The following is a 15121-nucleotide window of genomic DNA, read 5'->3' as shown; positions in this document are numbered from 1 at the left end:
TATCCCATACTATTATAGATTTCCATCATACTGGCACACTGGATATTTATTGAACCCTTATCTGGAAATCACAGCAACCAATGCTGTGGATGTGCCAAAGTGGAAATCACTTTCAGATCTCATGTTGAGATATTTCCTGATGCTCACATTTAGCTTGTCTACTACTGGAGCAAAAAGTTAGATGAGGAATCATTTCATGTGAAGCTGAATTGGAGAAAAGAACTCTTGCTAAAACTTGACCTCTGATCTTGAGAACATCCCCACTGCAAATTCATATGAAGCACTCTTTGGTAAGTTTTTTTTTTTTTTTGAGATAAATTGTCCAAAATATATGAATGAAGAGATAATAAACTATCAAAAATAAAAGGGAAAAATCATTGGAACTGCACATCTGAACTGTGAAGTTCCAAGTGTTCTTCTTTGTGCTTTCAGAAGTCTGAAGAATTGGGATCTGTGGTTCCTCCTCCTCCTCCATGAACACCAGAAGCTTCATCTCCATTGAAGGTCAGAAACAAAAGCGTTCACTCCACGTTTCCGGTCACATGAGAAACAGCAGCCACACAGCCCGTTGATGAGCTGCCAATTGTCTTGAAGTGTGTGCGGAGAACACGGCTGCAAGTTGCAGGTATCGATCAATCATGGTTGCGTTTCATCATTTCTCTGTTCTTTATATATTATAATGGATGCTGGTTGTGACATCAACCATTATCTCCTTCATTCTTCGCATGCACATAATGCCAAAAGCCACCTCTCTCTCTCTCTAATCTCCATCATTCCATAATTAGGTAAAAATATCTAGATCAAAATGTTCCTTAAAATCAAATATGTTATGTGGGCAGGTGGCGAGTACGTTGACCGAGAAGGTCAAATTTCAAGTATCTCCACCAATTAAATTGCTTGACGTGTTGATGTTAATGCTGTTAGAAATTTTAGTTGAAGTCTCAAGATAGATTCTGGAATCTTCTTCAGTGTCCTTCCCACACAAGTTTTTAACGTGGTAAGTTCGCATGTCGTGTCACCCGCTTCGGGCTACCCTGAGGCAATTGGACTTGAGACCGGGACCCACGTGGTCTGCTAGTTATAATCCTTGGGTACCTCTAGCGGTAAAGTTAAGGCGGGTAGAAGATGTACTTCCATCTCGTATCATCCAACCGGGTCATTTTCTTTGAACCGGTGGTGGGATCCTCTCCACTGGCAATCACAGATCTGGCCCCATTGAACGGTCAGATTTCGAGATATTTGTAGACCGACAGATTGAACGGGATAGATGTGCGAATAGTTGGTTTTATTAAAAGTAGGATTGGAGAGGATCTCTCTCCAAATCATATTCTCTCATTCTTGTGTCGGCCCGTAGGAAGAGGCTGTCTATCGACGAGTAAAAGGCCGGAGAGAGAGGCAGAGAGAGCGCCTCTTCATAGCACGAAGGAGGAGAGAAGGAGGAGGAGGAGGAGGAGGAGGAATAGAAAATAAGAAAAGGGAGAAGAAGTCGTTTTCTTCTCCCACTTCTCCTCCTCTCTGCCCTCTCTCCTCTCTCCTCTCTGCAAAGAAGGGATAACTTTCCTATCTTTTCGAGGAATTCGACATCGAGCGAGTTCTGCCGCCTAATCTGCGGATAAATTTTGCATCTTTTCGGGGTTCGGTGCGTTATTTTCGGTGATGGGATTCGAAGGGGGGAGCGGGAAGGTGGGAGGGGGAGCTGGGGCGCGGTTCCGGTTCCTGACGAGGAGGAAGCAGGTGGATTCGGATCGGGTCAGGAACCGCGGAGGGTATTACCAGCTCGCCAAGGCGTTGTCAGTACCCGAGCTCGTTGCGATTGGTATCGTCGATTGCCTCGTAAATCGTTATTATTATCATCTTGTAGTTCTGAACCAAGATGTTATCCAGTCGTGTTGCCTTGTTTCCATTTTGCCCTGTCAATTAATTGACGATTGGATTAGAATTGATTCTTTAAGAAGGAAAGAAAAAAAAGGTGATTTCTACAGCAGTCAGTGCGTTCGTAGAGACAGGCATTTTTCCCCTTGTGTGTGATTTCTGTCCTTTTTGTTCGCTCTTCGAGAAAGGGAATTGATTTTGCTAGGTTTTGGCACGGTGCACTGACTCTTTAGTAGTCTTATGCTTTCAGTATCAATTCCTATTCCTTTTGTTGCCAGTACTCATATAATCTGTTGTTCTGTATTTTTCGTTCTTGTCTTATTGGTTGTCCATCCATGAAGAGAGAATGAACATTCTTCCTCAGACTAATGAAGTCACATGAAGATCCCTATAATCGTCTTGAAATATTAGAACATTGAAGAATTTGATTTTGTTGTGACCACTGAGTGCTAGAAAATGATTATGCTCAGCTTTTAGTATTCCAAGGTTAGTAGTTTGTAACTTGCTTTCCATGCTTCCATGCTCGTGTAAAATTTTCAAGCCTGACTTTATAATGTTAGGCAATGTCTCTTAAAAAATTTCAGTTCCTGTGTTCCAGGTGTTGGTGCGACAATAGGTGCTGGAGTCTATGTTCTTGTTGGAACTGTTGCCAGAGAACATGCTGGACCAGCTTTGGCCATTTCTTTTCTGATAGCTGGGATAGCAGCTGCTCTTTCTGCTTTCTGCTATGCGGAGCTTGCGAGTCGCTGCCCTTCTGCAGGGAGTGCCTATCACTATTCATACATCTGTGTTGGGGAAGGGTAAATTTTTGAGTTTATAAAAGAATCAGCTTGCATTTTTATTTATTTATGATATATTAGATAAGTCAATTAAAGATTAATCTCAAAAAGGCAAACTATATCTGATAATATTTACCTTCAGCAGTTCAGAGAGTGTAAAGTATACTAGTGACTGAAAACAAATATTGTTATGAATAGAATGATGGCATCAATTAATTGTGCCAGTACCAATAGTCTTCTGGGTATTCTGACTCTTTGTTAATCTTATTGTTAGTGTTGCTTGGTTGATTGGTTGGGCTCTTATTCTGGAATATACGATTGGTGGAGCAGCTGTTGCACGTGGCATATCCCCAAATTTGGTAAGTAAAACTTTATTATTTCACTCATCTTTCACTTAAGTCAATCCCTCACTTATATACAATAAGCACCATAATGTATTTATATTAGGCATGTTCATTATGACTCTGTAGCGTATCACACTTGAGCTTGTATATCTGATGCACTCATGTCTTGGAACAATATTGGCATATTTTATATTCTGAAGCTAACACATTCTGATGCAAAGATGTTTGGAATGATACAAGCAATGATCAGCTGGTGTTAAAATGGCTAAATATTTTGTACTTGCACTCATCAGTGAGGATTCACTTCACAAAATTTGTTGTCATTTCTTTCTTTTCTTTCAAATAACTGAAACCAAGATACTTGCAAAATCTACTTAGATATCTTATTCCCTGATAAGTTGCATTTCCTCTGGAATATCTTAATTCATGATGGGTACAAACAAAGTAATGTTCGGATGGCACAAGTATAACAAAGTAATAACTGGAACAAGGCATGCAATTCCCCATATGGAATTCTTTCTAGAATTAGGGTTAGATTACATATTCAATCTTTCTTAATGGTCAACAATGTGTGCTGATATTTGTAGGGATGAGAGGTAATGTTTGATTTTGGGAGTCCATAGGTTGCACCTTTTTCTTAACCTATTGCATATGTTTCTCAAGGAATGAACTGTTAATTAGAATCCTCACAACATTAGTGTAACACCATTGGTTGGTAATAGTGCAATTTTTCCATGTTTTGTTGTATGCATATACTGTTTAATTAGAATAATCACAAGTTCACAACATTAGTGAAACACCATAATTGATTCAAGTTTTATGAGCAGTGAGAGTAAATTAACACTTGTTTTCTTGATGCGGTTTTTCTTAAAAATATTTTCAGGCCTTGTTTTTCGGAGGACAAGATAGTCTGCCTTCATTTTTAGCACGTGCTCACATTCCAGGCACTGATATTGTTGTTGATCCATGTGCTGCAGTTCTTGTTTTGATTGTTATTGGATTACTATGCTTGGGAATTAAGAAGGTATGCTACTTCCTGTTTTCTGGCCATCCCTGTTATCTAGAATGTTATGATAATAACCTTGGGTGATTTGCCTCACAGAGCTCATTTGTACAAGCAATTGTCACAGCTGCAAATGTCTGTGTGTTGTTATTTGTCATTATTGCTGGTGGGTATATTGGCTTTCAGACTGGATGGGTTGGATATACTGTTAATGACGGGTAATCAGACTTAAACATCTCATGCAGGAATTTAGTTGATTCTTGTAACTCGCTCATTTTGTTTCTCAACTTCAGATATTTTCCTTATGGAGTAAATGGAGTGCTTGCTGGTTCAGCAACTGTCTTCTTTTCATACATAGGTTTTGATTCTGTTGCCAGCACTGCTGAGGAAGTAAGTTTTTTTTTTTTTGCTTCTAGTGCTCATCAATGCACTAGGTGACTAGCTGTTGCTTAGATGAGATTTACATTATGATGTCCAAAAGTTCCTTTCGTGACTATATTCTATAAACTGAAAATGATAGAGTTATTATTTGGCTTCTCTCTTGATTAGTTTCTTTTCTTGTGCTAAGCATTTAAATTTTTGCAGGTTAAGAACCCTCGAAGAGATTTGCCATTGGGAATAGCAACTTCAGTGACCATATGTTGCTTACTCTATATGATGGTTTCTGTTGTCATTGTTGGTTTGGTGCCATATTTTGCCATGGACCCCGACACCCCAATCGCATCTGTGTTTGCAAGGAATGATATGCAGTGGGCAGTGTAAGTAGTAGTTGTATCTGCATTTCAATAATTCTATATGCAGTTATTCTGTACTAGAATCCTTGTTCCTTCTCTTAGGTCTTTGTATATCTTGAATACTAATAGGTATGTTATCACATCTGGTGCTGTTCTTGCACTTTGCTCAGCTTTGATGGGCTCCCTTCTCCCACAGGTATGAGTCAACTTCCCCTCTCCACTGTAACTATTATTTATGAGTGAATCTTCTTTAAACTTCTCTTCTTGTTGACCCATAGATCCAAAATGCTGAAACTTGAAAGCTTTTATTATGAGAATTACTAATCTATCTATTTTACCTATATCTTCGACTATTCATCAATTATTTGGTGAAAGTCATGTGGTTAGCCATAGAGCTGTAAACTATAGAATCATATAAAATAAGAATTGGTATCGAAAAGAAAACTTTTCTGGAAATGCAACTGAGTATTATTATTAAAGCATGGAATTGTTCAAACAGTAATAGATTGCTTTGAGGAAGCAATACACCATTGTGTTTATATACAAGACTCAGGCATTTTCTGATATTATAGAAACATATGGGATAGACTAACTGAAGGATATCTTTATATTCTTTTTATTCAAATATTGTCCTATCTAATTAGGATTTACTATGGAATGCAACCGAAAATTCAAGAAGGGTTTGAGGATCCAACAGATTGACACAACATTGTGATACATGCCAACTGAAAAAACTTTATAGTCGGTACCTACTCTCCAGTCTGAATATGTTCAAGCAAGAAAGACTCTTTTGAATTAAGTTATTAAATGAGAATATTTCTGATACATTGATCTTGAGTTGGCAAGATCAACCACATGATTGTTTACTTGTTGGCTAATAGAAATTTAGAGAGAAGAAGACAATAAAAAGGTTTTAAAACACAATAAAATGAGTTTCAGACAGAAAGGAGTATCTATTCGATGTTGATATGGTCAAGTATATGTTTGAAGAAAAGTGAGTTGCTTGTCACAAGAGATTCACATGAGAGGAAGAACCTTGAGTTGTCTATATAATTTTATTAGCTAATGGGTAAAATTTGAAAGTTTATTGCTATTCTCTTAAATAGCAAGAGTAGAGGACAGATTGTATCCATATAGAGAAATTTTAGAAATCAAGAGGTTTTAGAATAAACAGGAACAAACGGGAATACATGGAAGTATGATTATACCTTTAGTCAGTGTAAATTAAAACAATGAAGGTGTAGTTGAGAGAAATTTGCGTCAATATCACATTGATTCTTGCAGCTTTGTGACATACTGGATAAGTTGTCGTAATATCAGATTTGTTTAAAAATTCAAGTATAACTCAGTTCCTCAGCTATAAGTTGTCAGTTTTACAAGCTCATACACATATTTTTGAGTTTGCTGCTCTGCTTGTCTCATACAGATTCACTAACCTTTGAGATTATTTCATATGCCTATAGCTTATTTCAAGTCGAAGCAAATTTTGGGAAGTGACAAAATAGAGGATAATGCAACCTACTGATGTTTGGATTTTTCTTGCTTCTTTTACCAGCCAAGAATACTGATGGCGATGGCTAGAGATGGCTTGTTACCATCTTTCTTCTCAGACGTTAACAAGCGTACTCAAGTTCCGGTTAAGAGCACAATTCTAACTGGGATTTTTGCAGCTTCCCTAGCCTTCTTCATGGATGTATCACAACTGGCAGGAATGGTAAGATATTGCTTTAGGATTTATCATTTTCTTAACAAGTTTTAAGTTTTCACTCTGTAGTTGTATCTGAAGGATAAATGAAAAGAAACTGCGATAAGATGTATTATTCAAGGCATGAAGTCATGCAATTGACCATTCTGTATTGGACTGTTGTACTGTTTTATGTAGGTCAGTGTTGGCACACTTCTAGCATTCACCATCGTTGCAGTTTCAATCTTGATATTGAGATACGTTCCTCCGGATGAAGTACCTCTGCCGTCATCTCTTAGGGAATCAATTGATTCGGTTTCATTTCGCTATAGTGTTCGACAGAACAATGCAGAAAAGACAGATCCTATTGGAATTAAGAACAGTGACCAAAACCAATGTGATGTCTCATCTCAAGCAATAATTAAGGAATCAGTTGAGTATCCTCTCATGGTGAAGGACAATAATCAAGGTATTGATGGCTGTCAGTCACACTCTTCTGGGTTCTTGGTAATTTGAGATTTCCCGTGTAAACGTGATTCGCACCTAGTTTCAGTTCCTTGTAATTATAGTTGTTGAACAGTTAAATACATGTATTTCCTTTCTAGTTGTTTTGGCGATCATTATTTTCTAGTGTTCATCTTATGAGTTAACTTTGCAGATGATTCCGATGAACAAACTCGGCGACGAAAAGCAGCTTGGAGCATAGCATCCATTTGTGTTGGAGTTCTCTTCCTCACAACATCAGCTTCTTACTCATTCGTGCCTGTGTAAGTCTAGCTGACAACTGTATATATGTCCTGCCACTGATGCTGATGAAAAATTTCATCTGTCTCTCTAGGGTCTTACGATGAATTGTTTACTAAATAATTTACCAATTGCCATGATGAACAATAACAAAATGTGCAAAATATACTAAACTCAGTTATTCATTTCTTAAAATATCTGCTCTATGGGTTATATGTTCTTGGCACCTAGTGATGTTTAGTTACAAGATAGAATAATGGTGCATTCGTAGAATAATGGTACATTCGTAGACAAATACTTGGGGATGGTTCCAAAACACCACGAATCCCGAGTGCAAGTTTTGATAGAAAAAGATGGAGGGTTGCATTAAGCTTGTCACAACTCAACCCGATGGGCTAATTAGCTTATGAACTTTGTTGGATCTGAGTCGCTGGCTCAAAATGCTTAAGCTAAAGTTAATATTAGTGGATCCATTGGACCCTTGTAAGTCAATCCAATTTTTAACCCACTTCCAATGTGAGACTAGATCTGAGGTATTACAATCTCTTTCATTTATGGATTTGACGTCCTCATTAAGGTGGCTCATGTGAGACTTAACCCAATGGTGACTCCGTGCTATTTTGTGCCCTTTAACATTGTCCACAAATATCCCCTTCCCTACTCGAGTCTCTCATCATGTCTTAGTATTAGTTCGGTTCTAATACCAATGTCACGACCCGACTTGATGGATAGCTGACCTATGAACTTTTCTTTAGCCTGAATCATCGACTCAAAATGCTTAAACTAAAGTTAATAATACTACGTTCATTATACCCTTATAAGTCAATCTAAATCTTATGTCACTTCTAATGTTTGACTAAATAAAGGGATTAGAAAGCTACCTATAATTGATATAAAATTTTATCATATCTCATAAGCAAGTTGTAATGTTAATCAAACCGATACATAATGACCTATTATTTATCGGTTTGGCCAATATTGATATCAAAACATATAGTTTTATTCTAGTACATATTAAAATTTCTATTTTTATTACTAAAACTAATATCGGATTGCTACTTAAATAATTGCTCATAAGCATTTTATTTTATTAGGAGGTTAAGAAATAGCATGTATAAAAAATAATGAAAATAGAGGTGGTTGCATGGAGTTAAAAAATATTTTCGTTCGAGGAAAAAAAAAAGGATGTAAGCTCTATAGAGGATAAAATAAGAAAAAATTATCTAAGATAGTATAAATTATTTGAAAGAGATCTATAGATACTATGGTTAGGCTATGTAAGTCAATTAGGATCAATGTTATATAGAAAGATAGAGGGAAACATAAGAATACTTTACTAGAATGATAAAAATTGGATGATCTTGAATTAACTAGAGATGTTGCATTATACATAGGGCTCAATAATGGAAAATATATGGCTAACCCCAAATAGTTTACACGCTCCGACTTCTTATTTAATTCAAGATCTGAGCTCCATTTGGTGCTCTGCTTGCTCCAAAAGCGACTTTTTGGACCATCCAAACAAAAAACTACTCTCCTATCAGATTATCTGTTAGATGTGCATCTTTTGAATGTTCAGATTCATCATCTATGTTTCCTGATGATTCTCCACTCACTTATCATAACAGCTTTGTCCGCTACTTGGCTTGCTCTATTGGAGGCTTACTTGTGCTGGGTGGTCTAGTTGTTCTCTCCTGGATCGATCAAGACGATGGTCGTCATAAATTTGGACATGCCGGAGGTACCATACATATAATCTCATTCCCTGTAGTGTAGCTTATTATGATATGATGACAACCTACTAACAATCGAGGCTGGGTCTATGCAGGTTTTATTTGCCCCTTTGTTCCATTTCTTCCTGTTTGCTGCATCCTCGTTAACGCATATCTGCTGGTAAATCTTGGGTAAGTTATAAATTTTGGCATATCGATCAATAATTAATCACCTAGTCAGTATTATGGCGATTGTCACAGAAATGGTTTGAAATAATTAACATGATGTTGGATGGCTTGTCATGAAGTCAGGATCATCAGAATCAACTCTAAACTCGCAATTTACTTTCTGATACGCAGTGCTGGCACCTGGCTACGTGTTTCTTCATGGCTATTGGTCGGGGTCTTGGTGTACTTGTTCTACGGACGAAGCCACAGCTCGCTGACTGACGTCGTATACGTGCCGGCAGCACATGTGGATGAAATATACAAGACTTCAGAAAATGTCGTTTAGAACTCATCACAACCTTGTATTATATCTTATTCATTAGCGTTATCATGTCGATTATCATTGTGGTTTGGTCATCAAGGATTCATTTCATCCCTGCATGTTTATGTAATACGACCATCTAAAACAAGCATTGCTGCTTACCTCCTACAGGAGGAATGCAAATGGTTAGAATAAATGATTGTATCAGATGAACCTGTGCTTTAATTCTGGATTGATCATCATATACTTTTCTCTATAGTTATATTTAACCCAATTATAATGTGACCCCTTGATATAATGAATCCTAAATTGGCATGATGTGATGTTTTTCTCCAGATAAATAAAATTAGATCATGTAACATTTACATAAACTGAGGAACTCAAACAGGCCAATTTCGTCTCTACAATAGCAAAATTAGCTTTTTCTTCTCCCTATAAAAAACACAACCAAAACGTCTGGAAAATGATGATCCTTTTTAGTAAACTGCGTGCATGTTTTGTCCACGGCTCTGCCTGCCTTTGACTTTTTCCTCCTAAAAGTTGACTTGTGACACACGCTCCTCAATCAGCACGATTGCTGTCTTTTTCTTCCTATAATTCTAACCAAAAATGCTTTTTAATGAGAAAATTCATGATTGATAGGGTCGATTAAGTATAATTTGTAAGATGAAGCAAAAAATATAATCAAAATTCATACATCTCTCCAATCAATCGGAGGAATGTGCACACAGCAAATGATGTGCTGCAGCAGTGTGTAACCAAAGACAAATAAATAATTTAATTAATTAAGATTTTTATTCCATCCCCAATACCCACAGTAGCAGCATGTGGCCCCCACCTTATCGGATGGTGTGTCTCGATCTGCCAGAGGAGACGAGCACTTTGGATATGCGCCACTGACACAGAGCCGTTGGGTCATTTGATTCAAATCAAATCATTGTTTATTTCTTCTCCCTTCGTCGACTGTTGATAGTTACTGCAAACTCCAATGGATGTAAATATTCTTCAATTGTTTATGTTTTTATACTATACTTTGATAATATGCATGTTTTCCCCAAAATTCCCTCACGCCACGTGGATTTGCTGCTATTTCTGATAGCCTCATCCGTCTCTCTCTCGCTCTCTCTGCAAAGTGCTCACGCTTTTCATCTCCCTTTCATGTTTGTTGCCGTCGTCCTTCTTCTTGTTGTCGATGCTGGGGAGAGTCTATCAGAAAGCTGAGCACTCGTAAAGCTTCTCCTTTGTGCTCCTGCTTCACCCAGAAAAAATCTCTTCTTTGAGCTTGAATCGCCTTGTGTTCTGCTCTTTCTTCCTTGTCCGGGCAAATTAGCGTGTTTTCTTTTGGTAGACTGAAGAAAGATTCGAACTTTCGCATAAAGATCATCACTTTCCTGGAGGAAAAGTTGGTGTTCTTGCGCTTTTTGCCATCTTGTGGTTTGCTTGTCCTTTTCCTCTTTCTTGCAGTTTCCTCTTCTTCTTCTTCTTCTTCTTGGTGTCTCCCCTATTAATTTATTTGTCTTCGAGTATATCTCTTGGTTTTCTCCTGGTCAACTCATCCAGCTAACCGATTGGATTCCGAAGCGCCGCAGATTACCCACCCCCTTCACACAGTATCCCAATCCGGCTGCGCTCCCAATCATACATTCCTTCTTCTTCCTCCTCCATCCTACCCTGTCCCTGCAGCGACATGGCGGGGAGCCGATTCTTGGTGGTCTCGGTGCTTGTCGTGGGGCTATGCTCTGCTTTGGCCCAGGGCCTCGGGGTGAACTGGGGCACCATGGCGTCGCACCCGCTGCCGCCAAAGATCGTGGTTCAGCTCCTCAAGGACAACGGGATCGACAAGGTCAAGATCTTCGATGCCGACTCCTCCACCATGAAGGCCCTCGCCGGGTCTGACATCGAGGTCATGGTGGCCATTCCGAACAACATGCTCCGCACCATGACCGACTACGGCGCCGCCCGGGACTGGGTGAAGACGAACGTCACCCGCTACCACTTCGAGGGAGGCGTCAACATCAAGTGAGTCATCCTAACATCCATTGATTTCTCTTGTATTGGTTCTTTGCAGATCCATTGATTCTGTCCATGGTGTTGCAGATATGTAGCAGTCGGAAACGAGCCATTCCTGTCATCCTACAATGGTTCGTTCTTGAACGTGACCTTCCCGGCCCTGAAGAACATCCAGAACGCCCTCAATGATGCAGGGGTCGGTGGCAGCATTAAGGCCACCGTTCCCCTCAACGCCGACGTCTACAACTCGCCCGAAAGCAACCCGGTTCCCTCAGCCGGAAGATTCAGGACCGACATCAGCGATCTCATGACCGAGATCGTCCAGTTCCTGAACCAGAGCGGTGCGCCCTTCACCGTCAACATCTACCCTTTCTTGAGCCTCTACGGGAACCCCAATTTCCCAGTCGAGTTCGCCTTCTTCGACGGCGGGAGCGACCCCGTCGTGGACAACGGGATTCAGTACACCAACGTGTTCGACGCCAACTTCGACACCCTGGTCTCAGCTCTCAAAGGAGTCGGCTTGGGAGATCTGCCGATCATCGTCGGCGAGGTGGGCTGGCCTACCGACGGCGACAAGAACGCCAAGGCGTCCTACGCCCAGAGGTTCTACGACGGCCTCCTGAAGCGTCTCGCGGCGAACCACGGCACGCCTCTTCGTCCCAATCAGTACATCGAGGTCTACCTGTTCAGCTTCATCGACGAGGACGCCAAGAGCATCGAGCCGGGGAACTTCGAGCGGCACTGGGGGGTCCTCAAGTACGACGGGCAGCCCAAGTACAACATGGATCTCTCAGGGCAGGGACAGGCCAAGACGCTTGTGCCGGCGAAGGACGTGGAGTACCTGCCTAAGAAGTGGTGCGTGTTCGATGCGAACGGTGGCGGCAACGTGAGCACGCTCGGGGACCAGATCACGTTTGCTTGCACTTGGTCGGATTGCACCGCGCTAGGCTATGGATCGACGTGCAATGGGTTGGATGGGAATGGGAACGCCTCCTTCGCCTTCAACATGTACTACCAAGTGCAGAACCACCAGGAGCTGAGCTGCAACTTCCAGGGATTGGCCACGGAGACGACGCAGGATCCCTCGACGGCCGGCTGCGACTTCACCATCCAGATTGCTACTTCTGCCGCCGATGCTCCCATGAAGCCATTGCTTGTGGTATTTATGATGTATGCATACGTTATGGCACTTCTGCTGCTGTAGTTGGTTGGAGTTGTCGTCGAAGGGTGTAAGTTGGTGTGATGGTTTTGGGTTGCTGGCCATATTTGTATGTGACATTCTTGAGGAAGTGTAGTTCTTTGGATTCATTGTTACATTTACTAATAATGGTTAGAGTGATTGGGCTCATTTACTTTGTGCTTCTTCTCGAGATAGCCAGACTCTGTTCTTATCAATGTGATTAGCATGATCTTGCAGATTGCTTGGATTAATCTCTCTCTCTCTCTCTCTCTCTCTCTCTCTCTCTCTCTCTCTCTATCAAGCAAAGGTGGCACTTCATATCAAGTATGCTTACATATTTCCTCAACCATTTGTTGTCTTCAACTTAGGCCAACTTGCAAAGACAGCCAATGCCATTGAAGAGGTGCCCAAATTGGTGGCAGGAGAACATGCTACTGAGCAAGTGGTTAATTTCCTCACAGAATGCATGTAGCCATCTGAAATGGAGTCTCAATTATTGATGCCATGTGAAGTGCATGGACAGATCATATGAAGAAGCTCAATTATTTCTCAATAAATGAATCTGAATGAAGAGTATGATCTGAACTTATGAAGATATCCCTCCCAATACATAAATCTGAAGGCCAATTGGATTAGAGGACATGATCCATTGAGGTTGGTTAACATGGGATCTCCTGTAGCTTTAGGGAGTTCAATTCCATAGTTAGAGAGGCATAAAGAATTAGCCCTTCAGTGAATATAAGATTTGCTTGGCCCATAAAAAATCTTTATCCATATGTGTAGCCTAACAAGGAATATAAATATAATATGTAGAGAATAAGTGAGGATAATAAAAAAAATTACAAAGGATAAATGTGATTATGAATATGTAATATTTTTGATTTAGTCTCAACAGAGTAAAATTTTGAATTGATAAATATGTAATAGTTTAACGTGTGTATTAATAGGGCACATTTTGGATCATCCTACGACCTGACATTTGCTACATTAGCCCGAGCACAAAACCTCGGGAGGGAGATAAAGTCATGACAGATGGGCTATTGATAATCCAGGATGCAATGGTCATCTCCCTATGTAGTTTGGCATCGCGCCAACTAGTCTCGTCGAAACAAGGATCGTCCTGGGAAACTCGGGACGACGCCATGCGTATCCCGGACATGTGCCTTTTGCTTTATCCTTATAATTTCATTCTTCATTATCTCATTCTATCATGGTATCAGAGCAGTGAGAAAAGCGAAGTTTCGCTCTTGCCTTTGGCCAGCGACCAACGTCGTTGAGAAAAGCAAAGCTCTGCCCTTGTCTTCGGCCAGCGACCAACGCCGCTGCAGTCACATTCCTGAGAGGCTTCACAGCCAATCCTCATCTTCCTCACCGCGGTAGTCTTCGCTGATCTGCCAACAGTCGGCGGACTTAAGGAGAACGAAGGGCGGATATAAGGAGAACGAAGGGAACGCCTGTGCCCTCACAGCAACAGCAATCGCAACAGCAACAGCGATCTGCTCTTGCCCTACTCACCCTCTTGTTTTAAACCATTCTTTGGTTCGATCCAAGATTGATATCCTTGTTAGGAGCACCATCTTGTCGGGGCATGATAGAAGATAAGATTTCCCCAACTTGATAGAGATAAGATTTCCCCAATTATATGAGGAAATCTCTCTATTCTGTTTATTCTGTTGAGGAAAATCCTTCCTCCTAATCTGTATAAATAGGAGAGGGAACATGTTAATAGATTCAAGCTAAAGCTATTTCATTTCTACAATAAAGCTTCTTCAATTATTGTTCTTATCTTCTATTATTTCTATCACATTCGTCGCTCACAATCATACGACCGACCCCCGGGAGTCATAATAAAAATCTCTCACCAGCATCTAACAAGAAGCATGAGAACATTAGCAAGCTACTGACTCAAGCTTCAGAGGGGCTCAAGTCGGAATCATTCCCATCCCGACCTAGGCCAGTGCGTAGGAATCCAGGTGTAAAAACGACGAACGAGTTCGGGGGAGAAGCGTGTCACCACCAAGTCCAATCTCGACCCACTCGATTGAGATCTTTGCCCTCAGGACGATTCTGGACGTCACCCGTTGGACCAAGCCGTGCCGGCCACACAGCTCGAGATTCGCATAACATAGTTAAATTGAGTTTAAATGTTCTATATTTTTAAAAATTAATTTATCAGTTATATTATTAGGTCATATCATACTAAATGATATCAAAACTAATTTTAATATTAAAATTTTAAGTAAATATATATCCATCACCTATAAGACATATTGATAGATAGCTAAACTTCAAAAACACTTATATTAGATTTTAATCCAAGATTATATTGATCGAGTATATCAATCTCTTATGTATTTAAACGAGATTAGAAGTTATTAAATTATATTGGTTTTACACCTTTATTATTTTAAAAGTAATAATTTATTAAAAAAAGTGGAGGCTCTAATTCATAATTTTGTTTTTTTTTTAATTGCTAGAGCTTGTTTTGCAAAATAAAATTTATAGGATATTTTATTTTTCTCCATATTCTTCTTTCCAAAGCATTTAGGGGATTTTTTTTCCTTAATAG

General features: G+C 39.9%; 2 protein-coding genes across 2 annotated transcripts; both read left to right on the top strand.

Moving 5' to 3' along the window:
• The first annotated feature begins 1358 nt into the window (after window positions 1-1358).
• On the top strand, window positions 1359-9569 carry LOC103975685 (cationic amino acid transporter 2, vacuolar). Its single transcript, XM_009390720.3, has 14 exons — window positions 1359-1816; window positions 2471-2672; window positions 2926-3010; window positions 3879-4019; window positions 4098-4216; window positions 4292-4388; window positions 4584-4756; window positions 4862-4928; window positions 6288-6446; window positions 6615-6885; window positions 7075-7183; window positions 8789-8901; window positions 8989-9064; window positions 9233-9569. Exons 1-14 carry the CDS (start codon window positions 1657-1659, stop codon window positions 9384-9386), a joined length of 1926 nt encoding a protein of 641 aa, XP_009388995.2. The 5' UTR covers window positions 1359-1656; the 3' UTR covers window positions 9387-9569.
• Window positions 9570-10453: 884 nt separating this feature from the next.
• On the top strand, window positions 10454-12720 carry LOC103975686 (glucan endo-1,3-beta-glucosidase 8). Its single transcript, XM_009390721.3, has 2 exons — window positions 10454-11381; window positions 11460-12720. Exons 1-2 carry the CDS (start codon window positions 11050-11052, stop codon window positions 12574-12576), a joined length of 1449 nt encoding a protein of 482 aa, XP_009388996.2. The 5' UTR covers window positions 10454-11049; the 3' UTR covers window positions 12577-12720.
• Window positions 12721-15121: the final 2401 nt, after the last annotated feature.

Source organism: Musa acuminata, chromosome BXJ3-2 (assembly GCF_036884655.1).
Source record: "Musa acuminata AAA Group cultivar baxijiao chromosome BXJ3-2, Cavendish_Baxijiao_AAA, whole genome shotgun sequence".
Lineage (NCBI taxonomy): Eukaryota > Viridiplantae > Streptophyta > Magnoliopsida > Zingiberales > Musaceae > Musa > Musa acuminata.
The sequence above is the reverse complement of the archived record's forward strand: the minus strand, read 5'-3'. Positions and strand labels throughout refer to the sequence as shown.